The sequence below is a fragment of the Brachionichthys hirsutus genome, chromosome 5, assembly GCF_040956055.1.
Source record: "Brachionichthys hirsutus isolate HB-005 chromosome 5, CSIRO-AGI_Bhir_v1, whole genome shotgun sequence".
Lineage (NCBI taxonomy): Eukaryota > Metazoa > Chordata > Actinopteri > Lophiiformes > Brachionichthyidae > Brachionichthys > Brachionichthys hirsutus.
Window position 1 is genome coordinate 15721275 of NC_090901.1, and position 12239 is coordinate 15733513.

Consider the following 12239-nt stretch of genomic DNA (forward strand, 5'->3'; position numbering starts at 1 on the left):
GACAGGTTTATATATACAGTATGTATAGCTGGGGACAAGACAGTTTATATATACAGTATATACAGCTGGGGACAGGACAGTTTATATATACAGCATATATAGCTGGGGACAGGACAGTTTATATTTACAGTATGTATAGCTGGGGACAGGTTTATATATACAGTATATATAGCTGGGGACAGGACAGTTTATATATACAGCATATATAGCTGGGGACAGGACAGTTTATATATACAGTATATATATAGCTGGGGACAGGTTTATATATACAGTATATATAGCTGGGGACAGGACAGTTTATATATACAGCATATATAGCTGGGGACAGGTTTATATATACAGTATATATAGCTGGGGACAGGACAGTTTATATATACAGTATATATATAGCTGGGGACAGGTTTATATATACAGTATATATAGCTGGGGACAAGACAGTTTATATATACAGTATATATAGCTGGGGACAGGACAGTTTATATATACAGCATATATAGCTGGGGACAGGTTTATATATACAGTATATATAGCTGGGGACAGGTTTATATATACAGTATATATAGCTGGGGGCAAGACAGGTTTATATATTCAGGATATATAGAGCTGGGGACAGGACAGTTTATATATACAGTATATATATAGCTGGGGACAGGACAGTTTATATATGCAGTATATATAGCTGGGGACAGGTTTATATATACAGTATATATAGCTGGGGACAGGACAGTTTATATATACAGTATGTATACCTGGGGACAGGTTTATATATACAGTATCTATAGCTGGGGACAGGTTTATATATACAGTATATATAGCTGGGGACAGGTTTATATATACAGTGTATATATAGCTAGGGACAAGACAGGTTAATATATACAGTACAGTAGTCCCTCGTTTTCCGCGGGGGTTACGTTCCAAAAACAACCCGCAATAAGTGAAGTCCGCAATGTAGTAATCTTTATTTTTTTTTATTATTATACATGTACATAAATGTTTTAAGGCTGTAAAACCCCTCACCACACACTTTATACACGTTTAACAGTCAGGCATTAATCTAAATAGATTGTTTCAGTATTATAGAATGAAACCAAAGATCAAAACCTTTTCAGAACTAAACATTTGTTTGAGAAATATAAATATATAGTACGTACAGTAAACGTTTTCCTGTTAATAATATTAAGGCGTGCAGGTCGAGGAAAGAGCCGCTTGGAGTGCAGAAGAACAAATATTCTACTCGTGCTGTCTTTAGCCTCTCATGCTGCTTTATTGGATAGCTTAGCACAGCGGAACGGCAGCGGCTACATGTATCAACAGGAAGAAACAAAACCCAAAAGGGACGTGACGTTTATGCTCCTACAAAATAAAAGCCTCTTTTTACACAGAGAATAAGAGCGCTATAAAACAAACGCTTAACAAGTAAATATGATAGCTTTTAGAAATAACAAATTTAATTTTAATGATCAACCTACGAGGATGAACACATAAGAAGTTATTAATAGCAACTCGCGCGTATTTCACAATTCCTCCGACTGCGCCTTCGTCCTTGCGCCGTTTCAAGGCGCGTTCAAGTGCAAAAAATAAAATCTGAAAAATGGCATCCAAACTCCGCGAAGTCGTGGAAGATGAACCGCATTATATCGAGGGACTACTGTATATATAGCTGGGGACAGGACAGGTTTATATATTCAGTATATATAGCTGGGGACAGATTTATATATACAGTGTATATATAGCTGGGGACAGGACAGTTTATATATACAGTATATATAGCTGGGGACAAGACAGGTTTATGTATACAGTGTATATATTGCTGGGGACAGGACAGTTTATATATTCGGTATATATAGCTGGGGACAGGACAGGTTTATATATTCAGGATATATAGAGCTGGGGACAGGACAGGTTTATATATTCAGTATATATAGCTGGGGACAGGTTTATATATTCAGTATATATAGCTGGGGATAGGTTTATATATTCAGTATATTATATACCTGGGGACAGGACAGGTTTCTATATTCAGGATATATAGCTGGGGACAGGACATGTTTATATATTCAGTATATATAGCTGGGGATGGGTTTATATATACAGTATATATAGCTGGGGACAGGACAGGTTTATATATACAGTATATATAGCTGGGGACAGGACAGGTTTATATATACAGTATATATAGCTGGGGGCAGGACAGGTTTATATATACAGTATATATAGCTGGGGACAGGACAGGTTTATATATACAGTATATATAGCTGGGGACAGGACAGGTTTATATATACAGTATATATAGCTGGGGACAGGACATCCTGAAGCCAGAACTCGGTCCAGATCCTCCTGATCTCGTCCCCATTCTAAAGTCTCTCTGCAGCATTTCACTGGAATCTGAAGAATTTGTGGACGAACTAACTAAACAAGTAACTACTAAACAAGTAACTACTAAACAAGTAACTATTAAACAAGTAACTATTAAACAAGTAACTACTAAACAAGTAACGACTAACCAAGTAATGACTAACCAAATAAATGGTGCTTGAAGCGTCACTTCCTTGTCGTGTAAGTGTAACTATAGAAGTGTAACCAATAAATAGTTACAACTATTTGTTTCAGAATTATTTTAATGTAATTTTTAGAAATAAAGGACATTTCGTTTTTTATGGGGGGGGGGGGGTGGGGGTGATTTGAACCAGGTTCAAGTGACGATGGCAACACGGCCTCCAGGCACAGCGACAGTAGGAAATGGACCAAAATAGAATTCATCCAAGTTAACTCGTTGATCCAAGTTAACTAACTCGTTGTTGGTTCCATCAGAGGATCTCTACAGCCTTCAGACGAGAGCACTTAGAGCCCATGTTCTCCTGTTCGTACCCTCGGGGGACACGGCAGAGAACCAATGAACTGACTCCCTGCTCTCTGCGTCGTGTTGGGATTGGTGCTTGCGTTTGCGCTGATAATGATGTCACTTCCTGTCAATGCAAAGTCTTCCGGGGAAAGTGTTTGGCTGGTCCTGGTTTGCTGTCACAAAAATGAAATCTGCTTTTGTTCTTGTGAGAACGTTTGATTGTTTGACGTGTTTCCCTTCTCCCCTCCAGAACTCAAACCTCAGTGCTCAGGAACATGAGAACATCATCGTGGTGAGTACGAGCCTCCGTCTCGAAATGGGCGTGTCACGCCAGGCTGAAGTTAATCATTCACGACTTTGGAGAGGACAGGGCAGGATTTGTGTCGTGTTTGTTCTTGTCATGCTGTCGATTGCTCCCCCCGGCGGCTGACGGCCCCCCAGCTGGGCCGCTGGCGCCTGACCCCCCAGCTGGGCCGCTGGCGCCTGGCCCCCCAGCTGGGCCGCTGGCGCCCGGCCAGGGTACATAGCAGATAAGGTACGGAAAGATTCATCTGAATGTGTGTGTGTTTAGGCCATCGCTCCTCTCCTGGAGAACAACCACCCCCCGCCTCACCTGTGCGAGTTCTTCTGCAAGGTGAGCTCTTGCTCTGCAGTCGTGGTCGGCCCCCGTCCGTCCGACGCCTGCTGATGATGTCATCTGTGTTGCAGCACTGTCGGGAGCGCCCCCGCTCGATGGTGGTGATTGAAGTGTTCACGCCTGTGGTGCAGAGAATCCTCAAGCATAACATGGTGAGGAGAGTTCAGAGGGGGGGGGCATCTTAGCGTTCCCTTCCAGCGTTCAGAGGGGGGGGGCATCTTGGCGTTCCCTTCCGGCGTTCAGAGGGGGGGGGGGCATATTAGCGTTCCCTTCCAGCGTTCAGAGGGGGGGTGGCATCTTAGCGTTCCCTTCCAGCGTTCAGAGGGGGGGGGGGGGGGCATCTTAGCGTTCCCTTCCAGCGTTCAGAGGAGGGGGGTATCTTAACGTTCCCTTCCAGCGTTCAGAGGGGGGGGGGGCGATATTAGCGTTCCCTTCCAGCGTTCAGAGGGGGGGGGGGTATCTTAGCGTTCCCTTCCAGCGTTCAGAGGGAGGGGGGCATCTTGGCTTTACCTTCCAGTGCCCCCAGTGTTCAGAGGGAGGGGGCATCTTAGCGTTTCATTCCTTCCTTTAGGAGGGCCCTGGGGGCCACGGGGGGTTGAGGGTGCAAACATTACGCCTTAATGTTAAGCAGCGATGTTTAAAAGTGTACAAAGTCAATGAAAACAGCAACAAATGTTATTTTTTTATTGACCACGTATTCTCGAGTCCGTTGTTTTAGCATCCTTTTATTCATTCATTTTCTTGGCTGCTTTATTTGCCTTCGGGCCACGGGGTTGCTGGGGCCAATCCCAGCTGGCGAGGGGCGGGGCACACCCCAGAAGCGTCGCCAGCGCAACCACTCGCTCAATATCCTAAGATACCAGTGAAATGTTCCAGTCAGGTGTTTCCACACGTTTACGCATTTACACGTTTACGCATTTACACGTTAACGCATTTATGCATTTACACGTTTATGCATTTACACGTTTACACATTTACGCATTTACACGTTTACACATTTACACGTTAACGCATTTATGCATTTACACGTTTATGCATTTACACGTTTACACATTTACGCGTTTACACGTTTACACATTTACACGTTAACGCATTTATGCATTTACACGTTTATGCATTTACACGTTTACGCATTTACACGTTTACACATTTACAGGTTTACGCATTTACACATTTACACGTTAATGCATTTACACGTTTACACATTTACAAGTTTACGCATTTACACATTTACACGTTAACGCATTTACACGTTTACACATTTACAAGTTTACGCATTTACAAGTTTATGCATTTATACGTTTACAGGTTTACGCATTTACACGTTTACACATTTACACGTTAACGCGTTTATGCATTTACACGTTTATGCATTTACACGTTTACGCATTTACAGGTTTACGCATTTACACATTTACACGTTAATGCATTTACACGTTTACAAGTTTACGCATTTACACATTTACACGTTAACGCATTTACACGTTTACACATTTACAAGTTTACGCATTTACAAGTTTATGCATTTATACGTTTACACGTTTACGCATTTACAGGTTTACGCATTTACAGGTTTACGCATTTACAGGTTTACGCATTTACAGGTTTACACGTTTACGCATTTACACGTTTACGCATTTACACGTTTACGCATTTACACGTTTACGCATTTACACGTTTACGCATTTACACGTTTACGCATTTACACATTTACACGTTTACGCATTTAAACGTTTACGCATTTACACGTTTACGCATTTACACGTTTACGCATTTACACGTTTCCACGTTTACGCATTTACACGTTTCCACGTTTACGCATTTACACGTTTACGCATTTACACGTTTACGTGTTTACGCATTTACATGTTTACGCATTTACACGTTTACGCATTTACACGTTTACGCATATACACGTTTACGCATTTACACGTTTACGCATTTACACGTTTACGGATTTACACGTTTACGCGTTTACACATTTACGCGTTTACGCATTTACACGTTAATGCATTTATGCATTTACACATTTACGTATTTACACGTTTACGCGTTTACACGTTTACGCATTTACACGTTAACGCATTTATGCATTTACGCATTTACACGTTTACGCGTTTACACGTTTACGCGTTTACACGTTTACGCGTTTACACGTTTACGCATTTACACGTTTACGCGTTTACACGTTTACACGTTTACCGCTGTGCTTGCTGGTTTGCAGGATTTTGGAAAGTGCCCTCGACTGCGTCTCTTCACTCAGGAGTACATCCTGGCTCTCAATGAGCTGAATGCTGGGATGGAGGTCGTAAAGAAGTTTGTGCACAGGTAGGAGACCTTCATGCGCAATGGCAGACTGCTGATATCTGGACATGGGGAAGGCGTGGCCTATTACCATTGGCTGCTGGTAGTATGTCCTGTCTGCTTCTGGTTGATGTCATACCCAAAAGTTATTGATTGATCAACATCGAGACTCCCCAGTAAATATAAAAGTGTGCAACATGCAACGTACTTAAAACCGTTTGATGCATACAGATGTGGAACCTTCAGCATCTGGTCCAGCCCTAGACTCTCACCTGCCTATGTGTGTGTTTGTGTGTGTTGCAGCATGCATGGCCCAACAGGGCAGTGCCCTCACCCACGTGTCCTGCCCAACCTGGTGGCAGTGTGTCTTGCTGCCATTTACTCCTGCTATGAGGAGTTCATCAACAGGTCAGTCCGTTCCTCATCTTCTTCACGTTCGCCTTCTGATCATTTCAAGGTTGTTCCTTTAGTTTTCCTTTTTCATGACTCCTCCTTTCGGAATCCTCTATCAGTGGACCTTTAATCTGAATGTTCATTGCTTTAGAGATGTGTGGAGTCTGCTCCCGGCTCGCCGGAAGGTGCACGAATCCTTTTTGTGTCCCTGAACTTGGGATCCAAGCAGAATGAAGAGAACCCCGGAGGTTCCCAGTTTGTGTGTAGCGTTCAGGTCAACACGCGCTGACCTGTGAGACATGATGTCCCTGCGTCTGCATTTAGTGTCTCCTACTTTGGATTGCTGCTTGAGTTCTGTGATTATAAGAAGCCCATCTTTTCCAGACATCCAGAGAGGGGGCGGGGGGGTACGGCACGTTGATGACTGGTTTGCTGGCTGTGCCTTTGTTAACCGAAACCATTCATGAGTTATCGATCATTATTCTGGGTGTGGTCTTTATCGGGTCTTGGCGAACGTGTCAATGGCTGAAGACTCGTTTTTTTGTTTACCTGTCCATTTCGTCATGTGTCAGATTGATCTCGTGCCGGTGTACTGGTGTTACTGGTTTGTCTCAGCACCTGTGAGGTGAACGAACGACCCGGAGCAGCCAGTTTACCCAGAATGCTGCTTTCTCTAAATGTTAAATATGGTTCATACAGAAATCAATAGGAATAAAAAACAGCTGCGGTCCGCTGGACAGTTTAGACCCATCCTGAATTGATCTGGGTGAAAAGGTGGATTTTTGATGATTAGCATTCAACATTTGTGTCTAATAATAGTTGCCTAATAATTAATTTTAATATAAATGCTGCTGTTTCCGTGGAGCGAGTTCCATTGGGGCGTTTTGTTGTAGGGAACAGGTCGTCTCGTCTCATTAGCATCATCTTCTTCGCTTCGTTTGCCCCAGAACTGAAAGCACACAAACGGGAATCACTCTGGTAGTCGTGCCTCCTGGCTCTGACTCTCACCTCCCTTGGAGTCCAGTCTGGTGTAACCGTTTCTACTCCTGGCTCTGACTCTCAGCTCTCTTGGAGACCAGTCTGGTGTGACCGTTTCTACTCCTGGCTCTGACTCTCACCTCCCTTGGAGACCAGTCTGGTGTAACCGTTTCTACTCCTGGCTCTGACTCTCACCTCTCTTGGAGACCAGTCTGGTGTAACCGTTTCTACTCCTGGCTCTGACTCTCAGCTGCCTTGGAGTCCAGTCTGGTGTAACCGTTTCTACTCCTGGCTCTGACTCTCAGCTCTCTTGGAGACCAGTCTGGTGTAACCGTTTCTACTCCTGGCTTTGACTCTCAGCTGGCTTGGAGTCCAGTCTGGTGTAACCGTTTCTACTCCTGGCTCTGACTCTCAGCTCTCTTGGAGACCAGTCTGGTGTAACCGTTTCTACTCCTGGCTCTGACTCTCACCTCTCTTGGAGACCAGTCTGGTGTAACCGTTTCTACTCCTGGCTCTGACTCTCACCTCTCTTGGAGACCAGTCTGGTGTAACCGTTTCTACTCCTGGCTCTGACTCTCAGCTGCCTTGGAGTCCAGTCTGGTGTAACCGTTTCTACTCCTGGCTCTGACTCTCAGCTGCCTTGGAGTCCAGTCTGGTGTAACCGTTTCTACTCCTGGCTCTGACTCTCAGCTCTCTTGGAGTCCAGTCTGGTGTAACCGTTTCTACTCCTGGCTCTGACTCTCAGCTCCCTTGGAGTCCAGTCTGGAGTAACCGTTTCTACTCCTGGCTCTGACTCTCAGCTCTCTTGGAGACCAGTCTGGTGTAACCGTTTCTACTCCTGGCTCTGACTCTCAGCTGCCTTGGAGTCCAGTCTGGTGTAACCGTTTCTACTCCTGGCTCTCACTCTCAGCTCTCTTGGAGACCAGTCTGGTGTAACCGTTTCTACTCCTGGCTCTGACTCTCAGCTGCCTTGGAGACCAGTCTGGTGTAACCGTTTCTACTCCTGGCTCTGACTCTCACCTCCCTTGGAGACCAGTCTGGTGTAACCGTTTCTACTCCTGGCTCTGACTCTCACCTCTCTCTGAGTCCAGTCCGGTGTAACCGTTTCTACTCCTGGCTTTGACTCTCAGCTGGCTTGGAGTCCAGTCTGGTGTAACCGTTTCTACTCCTGGCTCTGACTCTCAGCTTTCTTGGAGACCAGTCTGGTGTAACCGTTTCTACTCCTGGCTCTGACTCTCAGCTGCCTTGGAGACCAGTCTGGTGTAACCGTTTCTACTCCTGGCTCTGACTCTCACCTCCCTTGGAGTCCAGTCTGGTGTAGCCGTTTCTACTCCTGGCTCTGACTCTCAGCTCTCTTGGAGACCAGTCTGGTGTAACCGTTTCTACTCCTGGCTCTGACTCTCAGCTGCCTTGGAGTCCAGTCTGATGTAACCGTTTCTACTCCTGGCTCTGACTCTCAGCTGCCTTGGAGTCCAGTCTGGTGTAACCGTTTCTACTCCTGGCTCTGACTCTCAGCTCTCTTGGAGACCAGTCTGGTGTAACCGTTTCTACTCCTGGCTCTGACTCTCAGCTGCCTTGGAGTCCAGTCTGGTGTAACCGTTTCTACTCCTGGCTCTCACTCTCAGCTCTCTCTGAGTCCAGTCCGGTGTAACCGTTTCTACTCCTGGCTCTGACTCTCAGCTGCCTTGGAGACCAGTCTGGTGTAGCCGTTTCTACTCCTGGCTCTGACTCTCACCTCCCTTGGAGACCAGTCTGGTGTAACCGTTTCTACTCCTGGCTCTGACTCTCAGCTGCCTTGGAGACCAGTCTGGTGTAGCCGTTTCTACTCCTGGCTCTGACTCTCACCTCCCTTGGAGACCAGTCTGGTGTAACCGTTTCTACTCCTGGCTCTGACTCTCAGCTGCCTTGGAGACCAGTCTGGTGTAGCCGTTTCTACTCCTGGCTCTGACTCTCACCTCCCTTGGAGACCAGTCTGGTGTAACCGTTTCTACTCCTGGCTCTGACTCTCACCTCTCTCTGAGTCCAGTCCGGTGTAACCGTTTCTACTCCTGGCTCTGACTCTCAGCTCTCTTGGAGACCAGTCTGGTGTAACCGTTTCTACTCCTGGCTCTGACTCTCAGCTCTCTTGGAGACCAGTCTGGTGTAACCGTTTCTACTCCTGGCTCTGACTCTCACCTCTCTTGGAGTCCAGTCTGGTGTAACCGTTTCTACTCCTGGCTCTGACTCTCAGCTCTCTTGGAGACCAGTCTGGTGTAACCGTTTCTACTCCTGGCTCTGACTCTCAGCTCTCTTGGAGTCCAGTCTGGTGTAACCGTTTCTACTCCTGGCTCTGACTCTCAGCTGCCTTGATGTCCCCTCAGGTCATCTCTGTTGTTTAATCACCTGCTCTACCTGCTTCCTTTCTCTGCAGTCGGGACAACTCCCCGAGCCTAAAGGAGATCCGAAACGGTTGCCAGCAGCAGAACGACCGCAAACCTCCGATGCCACTTCGCCTACTCCGCACGGAGCCTCCCACGCCGCCCCCGACCACCCTCCTCCCCCTCTCTCCCAGTGCCAGTCCTTTGCAGCCACCTGTCACCACCCCATCCATTCCTGCCTCCTCCCCAGCGCCCTCCCTGCCCCTCTCCCCTCCTCCCTCTATCGTCAACTCCAGTGAGATCCTGGTCGAGCTGGAGCGAAACAACAACTCTACCAACACCAAGAGGAAGGGGGCGCCGTCGCGCGGCGACAGCGAGCCCAACCTCATTGACTGTCTGCTGGTCAGTCCGGCCGTCAACACGCTGTCCATCCAGCTGCCTTCACAGGCTGACCGAGTCCTGGGCTGCTTTGCGCTCATCCTCAAGATGTTGTAAGTTGACAGAGGAATCGGTCCCTGCTGCTTAGGCTCGGTCTCACGGGTCGGCATTCTGGTTACATTCTGGATACATTTGGGTCAGAGAGAGAGGACGGAACCAGAAATACAGCCGGAGGCTAGTAGTTTACATCCCGCCTGGCTAAATCTATCCGCCACCAACATCTGTACCCAAACTTCAAATATGATATTTCAGTCAGACAACTCCACTTTGAAGTACAGTAATACCTCGACATACGGGCGTTCCGAGTCACGAGTCAACCTGCCAGCAAAATTTTGCTTTGAGATGCGAGTATAAATTTGAGATGTTGACGCTAGATGGCCGAGCGCCGCGAGGGCTCTTCACTCCTTCAGTAATTCTGCCTGTATCTGTGAGTATTCCTGATCTCCGAGGTTCTCCTTGGGAGTGTCCAGGTTGGACAGGATTAGAAATGAGACAATAAGAGGGACAGTGAAGATTAGACGTTTTGAAGACAAGGTCAGAGAGACCAGACTTTGATGGTTTGGACATGTCCAGAGGAGAGACAGGGACTATATCGGTAGAAGGATGCTGAGGATGGAACTGCCAGGGAACAGGACTAGAGGACGACCCAGGAGAAGAGACATGGACGTAGTGAGGGAGGACATGAGAGTGGCTGGTGTTGGGGAGGACGATGCAAATGACAGGGCTAGAGGACGACCCAGGAGAAGAGACATGGACGTAGTGAGGGAGGACATGAGAGTGGCTGGTGTTGGGGAGGACGATGTAAAGGACAGGACTAGAGGACGACCCAGGAGAAGAGACATGGAAGTAGTGAGGGAGGACATGAGAGTGGCTGGTGTTGGGGAGGACGATGCAAAGGACAGGACTAGAGGACAACCCAGGAGAAGAGACATGGACGTAGTGAGGGAGGACATGAGAGTGGCTGGTGTTGGGGAGGACGATGCAAAGGACAGGACTAGAGGACAACCCAGGAGAAGAGACATGGACGTAGTGAGGGAGGACATCAGAGTGGCTGGTGTTGGGGAGGACGATGCAAAGGACAGGGTGAAGTGGAGACGGCTGGGTTGCTGTGGCAACCCCTCAGGGGACATGTAGAAAGAAGAAGAAGGCCGATACCAGAGCTACCGTTTATGTGTCATGTTGTCCACGTTACATGAAGTCCCAGCTCCCTCCAGCATTTGGAATCGTCCGTCCCCGTTCTCTGACCTGTTACATGTTGACCTTCTCATGGTCTCATACGTAGACATCATGAGGTGTCCATGCCTGCATACTTTTACTTTGATCAGCCTCTTATCCTTGTAATTAAAAAGTCAAATCTGGGATGCTGACGTGTTCGTTTCTAACGAACTAATCAGTTCTGCGTTCGGGTGAAGGAGGGGACAACGTTACGGTCAGCATGCATGAACCCCTCCTACCAAACACGATGTCCTAAAACGCCATGCTATCTGTACCTTTGTCATGTCTTTGATGCTGCTCTACTCGCCGTTCAGGGCCTGCGTCACCTGAGCACGCCTCCGCTCTGTCGTTCTGCTCGTCAGCCTCAAGCGTGCAGGCGACGCCCTCCTTTCCGCGTTGACTCACTTCATCGCTGTCCCTTTGTTTGTCTGTCTGACTGTCAGGTCGGACTACGATGACTGGAGACCTGCTCTGGCCAGCCTGCTGCAGCCCATCCCCTTCCCTAAAGAGTGAGTAATCACACGCATGTTCCTCAACACGGGCCTGGATGATGTCAGCGAGGTGCGCGTGACGGTGACGGCACCATTGGAGTGTACTGCGTTAGATTCTGCTATTGTATCACAATAGAACCCGCCTGAGGGGTGAGGGGCACGGCTAGGCTACATCGTCTTTGCTACCAATTAGGCCTCATTCAGGACTTCAGTGCAAATCAAAGGGACAAAGACAGAGAGTAAGTCTGTCCTGTAGGCGTGGCTGCACATTTTGGAGCTAAATATAGACTCAGTGTGGGCAGGACTCCACATCTACCTGAGAAAACACCTGCCAAACGCAAAGTACCGTCTGACTAAATGCTGTGTGCTGCGCTTAGCTGCTAATATTAATACAATTCAATTCAGTTTTATTTCTCTAGCTCCAGATCATAACAGGAAGTCATCTCAGGGCTTTACAGGATTAGCAGGGAGAGACAGAACCCAACTTGACCCACAAGAGAAAGAACTCTGGAGACAGGAGGCAAGGAAAAACTTCCCTTAACAGGCAGAAACCTTGGACAGAACCTAGGCTCATGGTGGACGGC

The 12239-nt window shown here is 47.3% G+C and overlaps 1 protein-coding gene across 1 annotated transcript in view; it reads left to right on the top strand.

Moving 5' to 3' along the window:
- cmip (c-Maf inducing protein) overlaps positions 1 to 12239 on the top strand; it is a 44330-nt gene that overhangs the window by 16468 nt on the left and 15623 nt on the right. The window contains exons 5-12 of the mRNA XM_068739266.1: positions 3093 to 3134; positions 3414 to 3476; positions 3551 to 3631; positions 5704 to 5807; positions 6087 to 6191; positions 9565 to 9710; positions 9762 to 10002; positions 11608 to 11673. Coding sequence (XP_068595367.1) covers positions 3093 to 3134; positions 3414 to 3476; positions 3551 to 3631; positions 5704 to 5807; positions 6087 to 6191; positions 9565 to 9710; positions 9762 to 10002; positions 11608 to 11673 — 848 coding nt within the window. The remainder of the gene's footprint in view (positions 1 to 3092; positions 3135 to 3413; positions 3477 to 3550; positions 3632 to 5703; positions 5808 to 6086; positions 6192 to 9564; positions 9711 to 9761; positions 10003 to 11607; positions 11674 to 12239) is intronic.